General features: G+C 31.6%; 2 protein-coding genes across 4 annotated transcripts; one reads left to right on the top strand and one right to left on the bottom strand.

Moving 5' to 3' along the window:
- Positions 1-857: 857 nt before the first annotated feature.
- On the bottom strand, positions 858-2,438 carry Cypl (peptidyl-prolyl cis-trans isomerase-like 1 Cypl). 3 transcript variants are annotated; one of them, XM_085205616.1, is made up of 3 exons: positions 2,414-2,438; positions 1,513-1,594; positions 858-1,427 (listed from the first exon to the last, which is right to left on the bottom strand). In XM_085205616.1, exons 2-3 carry the CDS (start codon positions 1,581-1,583, stop codon positions 983-985), a joined length of 516 nt encoding a protein of 171 aa, XP_085061742.1. In that variant the 5' UTR covers positions 1,584-1,594; positions 2,414-2,438; the 3' UTR covers positions 858-982. The 3 variants fall into 3 exon arrangements, with proteins under 3 accessions (XP_085061742.1, XP_085061741.1, XP_085061740.1); XM_085205615.1 differs by lacking the exon at positions 2,414-2,438 and adding an exon at positions 1,685-2,013; XM_085205614.1 differs by lacking the exon at positions 2,414-2,438 and adding an exon at positions 1,784-2,013.
- A 1,607-nt stretch (positions 2,439-4,045) lies between these two features.
- RhoGAP68F (Rho GTPase activating protein at 68F) lies at positions 4,046-13,500 on the top strand. Its single transcript, XM_085205700.1, has 9 exons — positions 4,046-4,205; positions 4,297-4,416; positions 8,635-8,768; positions 9,539-9,696; positions 9,817-10,134; positions 10,206-10,450; positions 10,788-10,988; positions 11,544-11,650; positions 11,968-13,500. Exons 1-9 carry the CDS (start codon positions 4,151-4,153, stop codon positions 12,136-12,138), a joined length of 1,509 nt encoding a protein of 502 aa, XP_085061826.1. The 5' UTR covers positions 4,046-4,150; the 3' UTR covers positions 12,139-13,500.
- The last annotated feature ends 3,081 nt before the right edge of the window (positions 13,501-16,581 follow it).

Below are 16,581 nucleotides of genomic sequence, written 5' to 3'. Positions count from 1 at the left end.
GTACCCCGCACACAGCAGGGTAGGCAGAGGGAACCTAACCTATTAAATGGATGCAAAATACATAGCACAGAAACATATTATGGCCATAAGATATTAAATTTACATCCATGATTTGTCATCATGGATTAAGTGACTTACTTTAAGCCTAGAAAGATAGTCTGCGTCAAATTGACGCATCTGTTTTATAAATATTGCTCTTAGTAAATATTGCGAATTCATCTCATATTTTTGGGTAGGAGTTTGTAAAAATCTCCATAACATAACAAATAAGTTGTAACAAGCATGTCTGTCAAGATGAGTTATACTTATTTAGTGTCTATATAAATGTAATTGATGATTAAATTTGTTTTGAATTATTAATATTTGTGGTAGAAAAGTACACCTATTTATTTACAAAACTGTTTTAATTAACTTTAAAATATTATTTAATAAAAAACTTCCAATTATTCGCTTGTAACTTCACAAGTACAGACTAAAAAAGTAAATTATACATGTGTATTATACATATAACCTTCTTTGACTTACCATAGTTATTAGAAAAATCACAATTTTTTACATAGATTGAAAGCATAATCATATTATATACTTGTCGATATTAAAACAAATGCTTCTTATTATAGTTTCTGTGAGGTAAGGTAGGAGTGAGTGCATGGAGATTTGTAAAATCTAGGGGTATATACAGTACGGACACCAGTCTACCATGTTAGCTTAACTGTTCTCCACTAGTTTCTTGTTAAATGTTTATTCATTAAGAGCAAACATTGTGAGAAGAAAATAAAGATATATTATACTGTATGAAGAGAACTCTTTAGGTAAAAAGGTAAAATAAAGAAAAAACTGATAAATAAAAAAGACAAACCAAGGAATAATTGGTTTTATTTAACTAAAAACATTAGCTAGACATTTTAAATAATAAGAATGCAAACATTGACAGATTATTTCTTTTCTTAAATTATATGATAAAAACTTTAAAATGTTTTCTTTATTTTGGTATGTAAGCTTTTTCAATTCTTATATCATCAACTGGACAATCATATTTATCACACTCTACTAGGCCTATTCTTTTTACTACTGCCATGCCACTTTGAACTCTTCCAAATATGGAGTGCTTGCCATCTAACCATTGAGTGGGTGCTAAAGTTATAAAAAATTGTGACCCATTTGTGTCTGGACCAGCATTTGCCATTGACAATATTCCCGCACCAGTGTGTTTTAAATCTGAAGTTATTTCATCATCAAATTGTGGTCCATATATGGATTGACCTCCTTTACCAGTTCCTGTATGATCACCACCTTGTATCATAAAATCTCTTATAACTCTGTGAAATTTTGTGTTGTTATAATAGCCTCTTCTAACTAATTCCATGAAATTTCTGCATGTGAGAGGAGTATGTTTCCAATACATTTCTACTGTTATAGTGCCCATTCTAAAAAATAATCAAAGATTGTGAATATAATAATTTTTAAATAGCATATTATTTCTAAAAGCATAATTCATTTCGGAATACTTACGTAGTTTCTAGTACAGCAATCGGAGGTTGCCAAGACTTATCAGGAATGCCAGCACTCACATAGCTGAGCATTTTGGGAAAATCTTAAATTAAACAAGATAAAATTTAAGTTAACTAAACTTAGTTAATGTTTTACGGAACGCTATTTGTGCTACCCAAGTACTTTTAAATACCTTAAAACTTTTTACGGTCTTTATTAGAACAAAGATTGTTTATTTATACAATGCAGTAAAAGTTAAAAACAAATAAAATGTAGTTAGTTACAAGCTTACTTGTTTGTATGTGTTTTCAACAATCATACAAAGTAAGAATTGGAAGTAAGCTTAGGTTTTAGCTTCTTGAATCCCTAATAGCTTGGTAATTGACATTAGAGATTGACACTTGCCAGCAAAGGCAAACGATAGTATTAGTAGTGAACTAGTGAATCTGAGTCACAGAACACATTTACTCATCTGAGTAAATTTACTGATCTGAGTAAATGTGTTCTGTGATACTGTCCGCAGATCACATATACCAGTGCTGCCAACCTCAGGAAAGAAAAAAACAGCATTTTATTAAAATAATAATTTTATTAAAATTATTAATTTTATCAACATTTTCAATTTCAACTCATCTCTGAGTTGTTAAAGCTTTTGTGGCGTCCGTTACATCGTCGGAAATAATAGCTATAACTCAAAATAAGCAGCAGGTTTGATAACGTAAACTCGAGCGAAAACATGATTTTTATAAATTTATTTTGCGGTTGATGTTTGTGTAGCTACACCTTAATTATAGGCACGTTTTATTATTAGAAACTTTAAGTATATATACTTATCTCATTGAAAGTAACAAAAAAAATTGATATAGTGTTACAAAACGGAAGCGTTTAACGTTTTTAAAATAAACACGATAAAAATACATACCGTCTATATGTTTTTAACGTACTCGGATAGAGGTTACACGTAATTACAATAAGTGACATGTATCACTCAATAACAACACTACACACTAGATACGTTCCAATCAGGGCTTCCGCTTACAAGCAACTGTTCCCGTTTGACTCAATTCAACTGCTTTTATTGTCTTTTTCACCCAAATATACCCACTTTTACACGAATATGCTAACAATAGTTTAATTAAGAATATTTTTGAAATGAAATTAGCTAAGAATGCAGCAAATTTCCACGTAAAAAATTCAATTTTGTGAAGATTTTTTCTGAAAATATATTTTTGTATATATTTATTATTATTTATTATTGAGTTAAGTATTTAGTATGATATTGATCTTCATAAAATAATATACTATTGTCATCAATGGTTTACTCATGTAAACGTAAACCACAAGGATATTGAAATTTGTGTGTTTCGGAGAACTGCCATCCTGTTCATTATTTACAAAAACAAAATAGTTTTCGGGCTAGTCACGATTTTATTCTCGACAACGATGTATGGATAGCTGATTATTTTTGTGTTCGTGTAATGTTCGTTTTAAATAATTTACTACAACATAACGATGATCAGATATTTTATTTATTATTGAAATCTATTTTGCTAAGCATATGGTAAAACAGAATAACAGTTTTCTACACGTTTCTGAACGTTTTCTGTTATACTTATAGTCAATGTGTTCTGTGGTTATCCATACCTATATTACAAGTTCGAAAGTAACTCTGTCTGTGTGTCTGTCTGCCTTTTACGCAATCAGGGCCAAACCGCTAATTTAATTGTGATAAAATATTCATATAGAGATACTTGAGGGTCTCGGGATGAACATAGGATATTTTTTTTTCTCATATTTGTAATATTTTCGATTTATACCAATATATTAAAATACTTAATAATTTGACATGCAATTTATTCGGCCATGTTAATAACAACCGTCGCTACGCGACCGTTGCTAGGCAAACGATTTGCAAAGTTTGTTGTTAGAAAACGTCACCCAAAATGAGCTTGCTTAACGCATCTCTCTATTGAAAATAGAAAATAATTTCATAAATATATTTAACAAATATTCGTATAGTTCAAGAGGGCGTAGCCGCGTTCGGGTCCATTAGTATAGTATAAACACAACACATTTACTAAGAGTATAAATTAGGGCTTGTTAACATTACCAATTCACATTTAAATTAACGTTAACTACCGTAACGTTAATTACCGTACAGTAATTCCATAAAGATACCCAAGTTAGCGATACTTGGTGAAGCTAAAAGAAAAAGAAACAAAGAAAGTTTCACAAAATATTTTGTATAATGATAATAATTTTATTAAAATTACCCATTTAAGTTTTAAAAAATTAAATGCTTAACGATTGTAATACCAACGATGTACCTATATTCAGAAAAACAATCAAAACTCGAAAGAGCAAAAGAAAATACGACCTCAGTCGACGCAGTCTAAGTAACAAAATAAAAGGATGATATATACCGCTACTTTTATCGCTACTTTCGAAGTAACACTAAATTTAACGTTATGATTTAGCGGGAAATTAACCTTATTATAACGTTATTATTCCGTTGTGTTACCAAGTATCGCTACCAAATTGTAACGATACTTAGGTATCTATATGGAATTACCGGTAATTAACATTAAATTATATGTGAATTGGTAACGTTAACAAGCCCTGGACTTAACTCTCAAAGTCTCAACGCACATGCGCAGATATGGACTCCGAAAAACTAAAACCAAGTCCGTTAGGAGCTTTCCAAGCTTTCCAAGGTATTTGTTATTGCCTGTACTGACTTTTTTGTAATATTATAATATTCATCAAAAATGATCGCAGTTATCTTTAAACGTTATTGTAAAACAGTGATTCAAGAAGAAAATATGGAAGCAGATGAAATGAATCCAACAAGCCTATCTGATTATCACGACTATGAACCTAATTTAGAATTCGATGACTACGACCTGAATCAAGCTGGCGGTTTAGGTAAGTTAAAATAAAGATAATTCTACAAATACCTACAACAATTAATAATTCAAATATTTAATTTTATATATTTTAATATAATATATAACTTTGTAAAATTAACACGTTGTTGTTGTATTAACACGTTAAAAGTCAAGAAAAAATATGTCTTTCCGTTCAGGTCATGTCGGTCTACAATTAGATTTTCTGTTCGGGCCATGTCAGTCAGCGGTTTTCGAGAATTTTCGATTATTTAATTAAGAAGTGAACTGAACTGAGAATTTTCTATTCATTCATACAGGCCGTAGAGCACTGCTATCAAACTAAAAACCATATTCATGGACTTACGAAAAAATAATGTCCCCATAAGATAGCAAATAAACTAGCCGGTCGGCCCACCTCCATGTCATGGTATGTTGCAGAGCATCTTTACATGTTCTATCTATTCTACTTAGTTTCAGGCTACATCTTTCCATTACATGCTGGCAAGATAGTATTTTGTTCTTAATCCTATTGGAGAATGTCCATGTCTGACTAGCACAGGTTAAGGATGGTAAGATACAAGAATCCACGACAATTTTTTCAGTTTCAGACTGTAATTTCTTTTTAGAATTTCCTTTATTTGTTTATTTACACTTTATTGTGCACAATTACACAATAAGAAAAAATGAGAAGAGTATAAAAAGACAAAAATATAACAATTGGCACACAAAAGGTGGTCTTATCGCTAATCAGCTATTTCCACCAGACAACCTTTGGGTTATGAAATCTGTGATAAAATAGAAAGAGAGAGGGTAGTGTAAATAAGCTTACATGTCATATTAAATTCTAATACATAAACATAATACATATATATTTGAAAAAGACATACTATTATAATATAATAATACTATTTATAATAATGAGTTGTACATATTGATGTCATTTCAAAGTGAATCATCCTTCAAATAATAATTTTTAACTAATTTTTTAAATATATTTAAAGATTTTGAACGCTTAATACTTAGCGGTAGATCGTTCCACAGCAAAGGAGTATTCATAAAATCTAGTGGAATGTGTCGGAATTTTAAGACCAAGATTCAATTCAAGATTCCTTTTGTGCCTTGTAATCCTTTTTCTCTAATATCTAATATTCTTTCCATGATATAACTCTTCTGTTAACTTCTTTCTCATTTCTGTTTTTGTCAAATGACATTAGTTTTCTGAGTTAAACATATTCAGTAACATTCTATCTTGTTTCCATTTATATTATTGGGAGGAATGTTGTTGGTCATTATCTTAGTTTTTTGGGCATTCATTTCGAGTCCTGTTAATTTACTTTCTATGACAAGATTCTGAGTCATTGTTTCTAATTCTGTAGGTGTTTCACTAAAGAGAGCTATATCATTAATCTTAAATGTGTTAGATGGCTATTAAATTTCCGTTGTGTTTCCAGTTCCACTTTGCAATTGCTTCTTTCCATGCTATTCTGGCAAACTTTCAGTACTTCTTTTTGTTTCGCTGTTAAAGCCCATGTTTGACATCTATAGGTCATGCATTGTGAAACAAAGTGATACGGGAGTGAAAGTAGGTGACTTGAAGGTGAATTGCCTGCTGCACGCAGATGATGCAGTGCTCATTGCATCATCAGAATGCGAGTTACAAGCAATAGTCACCACTCTGAAAGAAGGATGTGAAATTAGTGATTTAAGCCTGAATGCAAGAAAGACAAAGACAAAGGAACTTCGAAATCGAAAACACAGTATCAATGATAGTGGAGGAAGGTTATGTAAAAAGCATGAGGACCCCCCAGAGAGCATGTATGACGAAGTTGATGACAATGGACGAGGCGAAAGAGGTATTTAGAGACTGTAGGGTTTGGCATTCTTTTCTCTCTGACTACCCTGCTAGGGATACACTGTGAAGCTGTGTTGTGTTGTTGTTGTCAGTATAGAAAGTAGATTGGTTAGGTTAATGTGCATTTCTAAAGGAGCCCTTTTAATTTATACTTGGAGCAACTCCAATTTCCTCCTCATATAGTGCAATGGGCCTAGTACCCACTTGGTGAATTCATGGAATACTAATTAATTTCCTCTTATAGCATATCAACTATTGTATATCAATTTTAAAAAAGGTTTAATACTTGTCTTAAAATTATAAATGTATTTATTTTAGGTTACTTTAATGTTTATGAAATATGTGTAGAGATAAAAAAAGGTTTATTGGATTTTCCTACTTGAGATATAGTTAAAAACATATTTTTAACTGAGCACTTAAATATTTCTTATTTTATATACAATTAAAATAATTTAAATTTATTTTGATTAATGTTGTTTGAGTAACCTATTCCAATGGTAAGACCAACATATGATTCTGGTAGAAATAATTATTTATTACGGACACACACAGCTGAAATTTGCAGTTTACTCTGTCTCAGTGTTCAGTGTCTTTCCTTTTATATCACTCGATTATTCTTATTGAAAAAAAAAAAAACTCCATATATTTTCTATCTAGCATAAAAACATATTCAATAGCTATACTAGTTTTACCTAAATAATTTTAAGAATTTACTTTCTTTGAAATATTCTTTACATCATATTATGTGTATGTTTAAATGCATTATAGACTTGTTTGTTATAAAATTATATGTATTATATGTCCAAAGTGTTAAAAATTTTAAAAATAAGAAATGTAAATAAACTAATTTTATATTATTCAAAATTACAAATAAAAACTTTTTAATCATTTAAAATTTATTCAGACAAAATATGTGTAGGTACTGTATGAAAAAAGTGGAATCATAAAGTTTTTCATTGCTGTACATTTTATATCTTTAAATAAATAATACTACTAAATAAAAAATATTTAAATGCAACAGTTATAAATATAAGTAATATTATGAGATACTGTACAAAATACATATGGGTACACATTTATGTTCCTTCAAACTTTTATTGCATAATGAAACTACAAGTGGAGGCCAATTGATATTCATACATATATCTAAGGCAGGAAATAGATTTGCCTGGTGAGTTGTATTGTTGTTATCTTGTTACGTTTTGTTAAAAGATTTTTTATTAGTTGTTTTATTCTTTTAACAACACATAGTATTTAAAAGAGCTGACTAATCAATTTAAATATAAAACAGGAAATTATAGTGATGAGATTAAAATTTTTGAATTGTTCCTCATAGCCTATCACCAGTAATTTCTTGATTATTTAATAAACAAAAATATGTATAAATTATAATATGTATAGATAACTGAATAGGGAAATTGTGCATGCTGTGGGAAAATTATTAAAATGCCCAAATTTCATATTGCATTTATAGTTTCATGTATTGAACTAAATAATTGTAGAATTTTATAAAGAATTAGAATATTATGTGGTTATTCATTTTTGATTAACAAGTAAAGAAATGTAAACTACTTTTATAATCAATTTTGTGCGGGTGGTGTGTGTTAAATAATAATGAATGACATCATATAAATATGAATCATCCTTTAACAACTTCATGCTTGCAAAAATTTACCTTATGATTGTATTTCTCTAATCTCCATAATTTAGAAAAATTGGTGTCATCGTTCTATAACTTATATACAGGATGGAAGTGTCAGCGCTCCTTTTACGGAAACAGCGTATAGGGTAAAATATTTCAAACCCATACCTAAAGAAATCAAACAAGATATCTCAACAGTTTAGACCTGTATTTCGTGTGACGCAGTTACGCATAGATACCAATAACGTAAACACTTAATACTACAATAATACTACTAATGGTTACATAACTTTGAACTTTATCGCCAATACCTACGACTCAATTTCGGATTGAGGCGTGTTTGGCGGTGTCCCTTTGATGCGTTTGTGTGCGTGCGTCGTCCTTAACAAATGGCGATTTATTTAACAACGACAATTTTATTATTTATTTTGTTTGAAAGAAAAAAAAATGATTTTTAGGAAAAAAAAAATATTTAATTGTATTAGGCTTTTATACAGGTGCTGACAAAAACACTCTGTATATATATACTTAGTAACGATTTAAATGTTAATCTGAGACAAAGGTCAGATTGGTTCAAAGCATGGGCGTAACTACAGATATTGTTCAGAACCCCGTTCCCTTAGAACTAATATTTTTATGTAAAAGAGTTATTTTTTATTTGCAAACATTCTGGAGTGGCCACTAGACTATTCTGGGATAGGATCAACTGGCTCTATGATTCAAAATGAAATCTATTTTTTACTTCGGTATCATATTTCCAGACCCGTCGCCACCTGAATCACTCGATATTCCCGATAATTTGCTTATCCGTTCAGCTACAACTAGTGATGGTAGTATAGAAGAACATTTTGAAAAGGAACTCGTCGAAGCCCCTGTCGTGCAGGTATATGATGAGGTAAAAAAAAATTGATAACATTTTACAATTTGTGGAATTATAAACATAGAATACATTCTACATAATAGAAAATACAATTAATTCACATTCATGTACCCCGTACATGATTGTAGATTGAACTCTGAATTTAGCAAAATTTCGATCAATATTGCAATCTAGGTCTCACGGGACTAGCGGAACGGATTTAGGTCAGGTATACAAGTATGCTTGCTGATTGACCTTTTGTATATAGGTTAGTGCGTTACATTATTACTTCCTAGTAAAGTATTGATTTTATGCAACTGGCCGGCTTGCGTCATAGTTATACATCTACTTACTTACTCATCTTCACGCTTTATCAATGCGAACAACCTCTCTACCTACCTATGTGGTAGATAGAGAGGTTGTTCTAATATCTTACCGTTCACATTGACATTGTATTCTGTCCTCTCTTCGTTTCTTTCAAATACCAGAACCTTTGTCTTACCCGCATTCAGGCTTAGACCATTATTTTTACCCCCTTCTTTCAGATTATTATTAGTTATACATTTATTTATGTTGATATCTACAATGTTAATGATAAAAGAAAAATCAGCTTCACGCTATATCCCGCACACAGCAGGGTAGGCAGAGCCGGGTGGTGTTAAGACACTCCGTTCCCCACTTTCTGCAGAATTGAAATATTAATGATGATACAAAATAAATAAGATAGTATTTTAGATCGAATACCTATACGATATTTAGTTGTACAAGTAGGTACATTAAGTGCATTTATTGTATTTTGTACGTAGATTGCAACGTCGTCACAAGATGAGGATAATTTTTCCGATCTTATGGATATGGGATTCGTAGAAGTCGTCGGCGACGACGAAATCGGCCGTAGAATCATTATAATTTCTGCTTGCCGATTACCATCAAGCAAAGATGTCAAGCCAGATCGTGTGCTAAGGTAACGATTTCTTTTTTGTGTAGCAAAATTTCTATCAATATTACAAGAAAAGGTAAATAAATATTACATATATTCTGAGTGGTGAGATATACTAACTAATTATTACTACTTCTCTTGCAGATTTCTAATGTTTACCTTGGACAAATTTGTAGAACAGGACTATAGCCTTGTTTATTTTCATTATGGATTAACCACTACAAACACCCCTTCTCTTTCTTGGCTTTGGAAAGCTTATAAAGCCTTCGACAGAAAGTACAAGAAAAATATTAAAGCTCTATATTTAGTTCATCCAACGAATTTCGTACGAGTCGTCTGGCAAATGCTCAGGCCAGTGATAAGCGTCAAATTCGGTAAAAAAATGATGTATGTAAACTATTTACACGAGTTACAAAAATATTTGGATCTGGAGAAGCTTTGTATACCAGAACCGGTGTTAAAGTAAGTTCGTTCTACAATTGTGTTACAAATGTTCCAATCATTTTTGTTGCTGATTGATTGTTATATTATAGGTACAACGACCTGTTGTTGTCTAAATATCCTAAAGCTGCTGAAATAGCTCGCAGTCAAGCTGAAAAACTTGAGAATATACCAGATGAGAGCGATTCTAAAGCGATAGCGAGAAAAAACATGTTGCCGCCGATGACACAACAGTTTGGTGTTTCATTGGAATTTATACTAGAAAACAATACGGGCGTAATAGATTCCATCCCACCCGTAGTGAGACAATGCGTGGAGTTTCTTTCAGAGCCCGGCGGTGAGTGAATTGATATCTATTATTTTTTTATCTTCACGTTGTATCCCGTATATATAACAGGGGTTAAGTGTTAAGGCACTCACATTTCCTACGCACCGTCTAATTTTTGAGATGCAATATCTCGCGTTGAGTGAGGGAAGTCAACGCCACGCTTCATTTTCTTACCGGAGCGAGGAAGTATAAATGATTCATTTTCTCGAGTAGGAATTAAATCGATAACCAAGAAGACAGACCGCCACGACGTCATTAGAAAAAAAAATTGTTAAAATGACAATCTAGATACATTTTAATTGGATAAACATGAAATTTTTAACTTAAAAGCACAAATCGTTTTTAGCTTTGGAAACGGAGGGTATATTTCGTAGGTCGGCAAACATTTTGGTTATAAAGGAGTTACAGAGATTGTGCAATAAGGGCGAGCCGATATCTTTCGGGAACGATCCGCACAATGCCGCAGTTCTACTAAAAACTTTCCTCAGAGATTTGGAAGAACCTTTATTGACATTTGATTTACACGAGGAGATACTAAATTTCCAAAGTAAGCGATATATTGCTATTACACTTATAATGTTGTTTTTTTATTATAGCTAACTTTATGCTACACATAAACCAGTGTAGGCAGGAGGAACCTAGTGTCAAGATACTGCGTTCCCAACCTGCCGCCGAACTCGAGCCGCGCTTTATCTCTTTGCCAGAATATGAAAATGAAAATAATCAATTCCCTCGAGTGAGAACAGTACCCACAACCGTCACGTTTGCAGTCAAACGATGTGCTGTTTTGCCACGGCGGCTTTTATTAACATTGATTTACATGAAATCACTTACTTTAGGACTTTAGTATCTGCATCTCCTATACTGAAGATCCAAAGTAAGTTATAATTGTTATTGCTAGTGTATTGTATTTATATTACATGCTTAAAATGTCACAAATATATCATTAAAAGGAAGCAGATAGATTTAAAACAAAATAAGTGTTTTGTTAGACTTTATTAGGTCTTGTAGAAAACATTCAGCTATCATAAAGTCACTTTTAAATTTACATTTTTTTCTAAGATTTTTATGCCTATTTTTTTAAGTACAATTTTTTTTACAGCTTCGTCGGACATAGACAAACTACGACAAATGAAAATAATAATATTGGAAAGATTGCCTGCGGATAATTGCAGATTATTAAAATACATATTTCAGTTTTTATGGAAGGTAAGATTATTGAGTGTATAAATGAAATTAATATTTTCTTACATTCTGAGAGTCTCTTAAATTTTTACACTAAGATTTGTACAGCTATGTAAATGCTATATAAATATGTATATTTCATATAATAAGTATTTGTATTTACATGCTTATTATAAAAGTACATATGCCTAAAGGTTGCTTCGAAGGCATCCCTGTTTAACAATAAGGATGCCTCTTGAAATATTTTTTAAATTTCTATTTATTCATGTACAATAAACAACATTTTTAGTATATTCTTCAATTATTATTATTTGAAGCATGTAAACGGGTGTTTCTTACAGGTACAAGATAGGAGTTGTTTAAATAAAATGACAAGTAGTAACTTGGCTCTTGTTTTTGGCCCAAATCTTTCTTGGTCTTCTAGAAGTAAAATGTCACTGCACGCCACTGCTCGGGTGAACTATTTCGCAGATTTCCTTTTGAAAAATCAAAAATCTATATTTATTTTGTAAGCTGCGGTCAACAGTAGCCATATATATAATAAAAATTAAATGCCAAATAATTTTTTATACAATTTTAATAGATGAGTAGATTTTCACCTGAGATTAAGTGCAAATATATATATATTTTGTTAAGGTCTCGTCACTTCCCAGGGGAGTTACGGATGTAGCATTTGTTCATATATATACGGATACGGATATTAGATTTTTCAGAAATATTATTATTAAAGTATCTTTTATTGATAGTTTGTGATATTAATTGTCCATTATTTTCTAGTAACAAAGATTCGTCGTAGTTGTCGCTATTTCATACTAACCGCATATATGAGAGTGCTATCGGTTATTATCTCAGACCTCCATAGCGTCCCTGGTAATCAGTATAACGATATATAATATGCTGCAGGTACAACAATTCAAAATATACATAAATATCTGTTACACTCATATGAAATACTGCAATTAAAAATTCAGTTTGTTAAAATATAAAATATGCCTAGAAACTATTATATTATAACTTTGTATTGTTCTTACCCACCATAACTAGAATTTCTACTTTGATAATAAAAATATTGATTTAAAGTTTTTCATGTAAATTTTATTAGAAAATTTTATACACAACGTAATTATATTACATTATAAGATATACGATCATTGTAACATTAGAACGAATATATAACATAGGTAGTGTGAAAGGAAATTATATTTCGCACAAGTTTTCGAAACGATGGTGACGATTATTAAATACACCTTACTTAATATATTATGTTAATTGATTCTAAAAATTAAAATAAGACACGGCATTAATGCTACGTTGCTTGGTTTAAGATTTTAAAATTTGTTTTTTTCAAAGTAAAGTAAAGTTTTGAAGAAGAGGCATTTTGTTTTCAGCGCAAACTGCAAGTGTCTGATGTCACTCGAATTTATTATATCCATATATTAGACCATTTTTTTTAGTATAGTGTTGTAGTTTATGATATGCCATATATTCTATATTATTAAATATTTGTTATAATTTACTCGTTAATAAAGATAATAAGCATTTTAACATTATTAGACTTTTTGCTGATTATAAAGTGTTTAACTACATAGTGTAGTTTTTACACAAATAATTGTGTAAAGAAATGGTAATCTATATGTTATTGTGCCTAATATATTTGAATGAAATAAAAAATAAGTAAATGTAAATAAAGTTATTACGTTTATCAGGTAGGTGGTTAATATTATGTTAATTTATTTATATTTCAGATTTAAGTATTGTTTAAAAAGTTAGATTATTAAATTAGATATATAATATAAAAAAGTTGTATTGTGCATGCCCTATTGTGTTAACACTAAAATAAAAGTAATAATAAAAGTATCATTTTAATTTAGTAACGAGTGTTGGTTTTATTTATTTCCAAATCCTAAATTGCTTGTAGATGTACAAGGTCCAGGTGATTACTTTTGTTGTTGTTGTTTTATAAATTCGCTTTTATACATACAGCGAAAAGCAGAAAAATTGATCTCAGATCTCTCTTTGATCTCAGTGTTGAAAGTGATTTATAAATACGTGCCTAAAAGTGAATTTCATTCAGGTGGCACAAAAAATCGTATACGCACCACGGTAGGAATTTAAGACATTGCCACCCGCGATCCTCATGACATTTGACAATAAGCCGCAGGTAACAGCATCCTACTTTTTTCACTAGATGCCTAATAAACTATTTTATTAATTTCACTTAAATTTTTAGAGTTACATACCTGCACCTATTTAGTTTCAGTTTTTATCATTGTAAGTAAAAACAATAAAATATTTTTAAAAATATATATCATTTTTATTATACAGTGACACAAGCATTGTTTTGTATAAATACTTATATAAATATAGTGTGTACTATTGATCAGGGATAACAAGGGCAATGCAAGGACGATAGTCGCCGCTCGGCAAGCTAACTATAAATCAATAGTGCAAGTGTACCCGCGTCTATTGTATATTCCAAATTGGTACTCTACCAATTTGAAAATTGCAAAAGGTAAATTTATTATTTCATATAGGTTTAATTCAACACAATTATTTCATATAGGTTCAATTACTTAAGTGTATTATTTATATTTATAATATAAAGTTTTAAAAAATGTTATTAGAAAGGATTTATCATTATACAAAAAAGGTAATAGGTCAATATTGATAATAATAATATATTTATAGATTAAGGTATGATTAATTTTTTTTGCAGTTTTTAGTGAACCATTGAGTCATCACCAATGTTGTGTAAACTAATAAGAGAAAAAAGAGAAAGGAAATATAAAGTGACATTTATAGAAAGTACAATTTGAATTCAGGCCAATCGTAGCGCAGGTGCAGAAAATTTCACTAATCATGACAGGTTTTGGGTTCGATTCCCACTCAAGGACATCTCAACTCGATAAAATCTCAACTAATGAAATATTTAACATTTTCTCTCGTGTCGAGGCAAAACGCGGCGTTGAGTTGTACCACTTAACACGCAATGCCTCCAAAATTTGAAGTGAAATGGGAAACGGGACTGTGTTAACCCTTGGTTCCCTCTGCCTACTCTGCTGTGTTTGGGATATAGTGTGATGCTAAAAAACACATTGTGGTAATGCATGTGCTGCATGAATGTGTGTGTATGTATGATTTGTATCATGTAGATACAAATCTCTTGTGGCTCATCTGATCTATAAGAGATATTGCCTTTGTAGTAAAATTTATTATATTAATCCATCCATCAGCCTTTTAAAGTCCACTACTGGACATAGGCCTCCCCCAACTTGGGCTCGGGCATAGGTTTGCCATTCCGTCCGGTCCTGCATCCTTTGAATCCATCCTTCAGTCCACGAGGTTGGAGGGCGGCCTGTACTCCTTTTGCCGAGACGTGGTCGCCATTCGAGGACCTTTCTTCCCCATCGGATTATATTAATATGTCACCTTAATATAAAATAACGAAGGTCTGACGTTGAACTCTTATAGCCCACCTAAACTTAATGAGATATGAACATGCCTAACGCCTTAGAGGAAGGAATTCTGTAGACCTAAGGAAAATGAAGTTCTAGAACACGCTAATATCAAAACCTCTGGACCTTCAAGGAAAGGCTATATAGGTATATAATATGCCGCTTTCTAAGCGTTAAAAATATTAACTTAAATTTACGTGATATTATTAAAATAAATTAGAGTTAGATAAAATAAATGGAGGCCAGTCGTGGCGCAGGGACACTAGCGTGTGACTGAAAATAAGACAGGTTATGGATTCGATTCCCAGTCGAGAAAATTAAATATTTAATAATTTAATTTTTTTGCTCTGGTGTCCGAATGGTGAAAATGGGGAATGGAATTGTCCTAACACCCAAATTCTCTCTGCCTATCCTGCTATATGCATGATAAAAAATAATATTACAAACATACTTCACTTAGCTTATCACAAAAGGTGCAGAGCAGTTATTTTTAATACGAAGTCCTGCAATGTAAGATATAGTTTACAAAGTGTTATAATTCGAATACACAAAAGAGCAACCTACAATTTTTTAGCTCGGCTAATCCGCCACTAGGTCCATAGTATGCAGACACATGTATATGTGTACCGGTATGAATCCGGTTTTTAGTTCTCTTTATTTATAGTTTTTACATATTTACAAGTATTTTAAGCCTTATATGTGCTTGTAGTATCAATTAACCTACCGCTAGTAATATCCTTATTAATATACATGGAACAACACTTGATTTTTCACTATAACTATGTGTACACCATGGATGCTCTAAAAGAGTCCATAACGGCAATGTCAGAATGAATGAATTTCCTTCCTTCAAGATTTTTATCCACACTGCACTGAGTTCTTTGCAAAAACAGGTGGAGCTTCTCAGTCGGGATATTGATCGCATGGAGATGTTCAGAAGACGAAAAAACACTTTTAATCCATGGCTTAGCCGAGAATAAATCGGAAGATATTGGAACTTTGGTTGTAAATTTCGTGGCAAATAATCTCTATATGGCTAATTTCTCAACTTTAAATATTAGAACAGGGTATCGATTGGGACGCTCTCACGGTGATAAGCCTTCATGGTAAAATTTTCGGATGCTCAGGTACGGCACAGCATTTGGTTTGGGAAAACTAAGCTTAAGGGGTCAATCATCACTATATGGGAATTTCTCACAAAAACTCGCCATGAAGTGTTTATGCCCGCTTGACGACGTTATGGTGTCGGGAAGTGCTGGAGTGGTGATAGGATCATCAACGTCATACCACCGAATGGTTCGCGTTATCGAGTGCAGTGCATGGCCGAACTCCAGATTATACCCGTTGCTCCAGAAAAGTCTCCGCCGGCGGTGCTGGAGTGTGGTGGCTTCAAAACTAACTGACAATAAAGTTGTAGTGCAACGGTGTAAGCGAGCAGTTAAAAAGTATTAATTAACCACTTAAAATACTTATTAATATTATTATCACTATTAGGTTATT

The sequence above is a fragment of the Heliconius melpomene genome, chromosome 21 (genome assembly GCF_056956725.1).
Source record: "Heliconius melpomene rosina isolate 202511_hmr_F chromosome 21, ASM5695672v1, whole genome shotgun sequence".
Lineage (NCBI taxonomy): Eukaryota > Metazoa > Arthropoda > Insecta > Lepidoptera > Nymphalidae > Heliconius > Heliconius melpomene.
This window is presented reverse-complemented; position numbering and strand designations above follow the sequence as displayed.

What these genes read in the sequence shown, in the direction of transcription:
- Cypl (XM_085205616.1), bottom strand. Translation starts at nt 1,583, where the DNA reads ATGCTCAGCTATGTGAGTGCTGGCATTCCTGATAAGTCTTGGCAACCT. An exon ending in ATTGCTGTACTAGAAACTAC is followed by an intron (nt 1,428 to 1,512) that starts GTAAGTATTCCG and finishes ATTATTTTTTAG; the next exon opens with AATGGGCACTATAACAGTAG.
- RhoGAP68F (XM_085205700.1), top strand. Translation starts at nt 4,151, where the DNA reads ATGGACTCCGAAAAACTAAAACCAAGTCCGTTAGGAGCTTTCCAAGCT. An exon ending in GAATCAAGCTGGCGGTTTAG is followed by an intron (nt 4,417 to 8,634) that starts GTAAGTTAAAAT and finishes TCATATTTCCAG; the next exon opens with ACCCGTCGCCACCTGAATCA. An exon ending in GGAGATACTAAATTTCCAAA is followed by an intron (nt 10,989 to 11,543) that starts GTAAGCGATATA and finishes TTTTTTTTACAG; the next exon opens with CTTCGTCGGACATAGACAAA.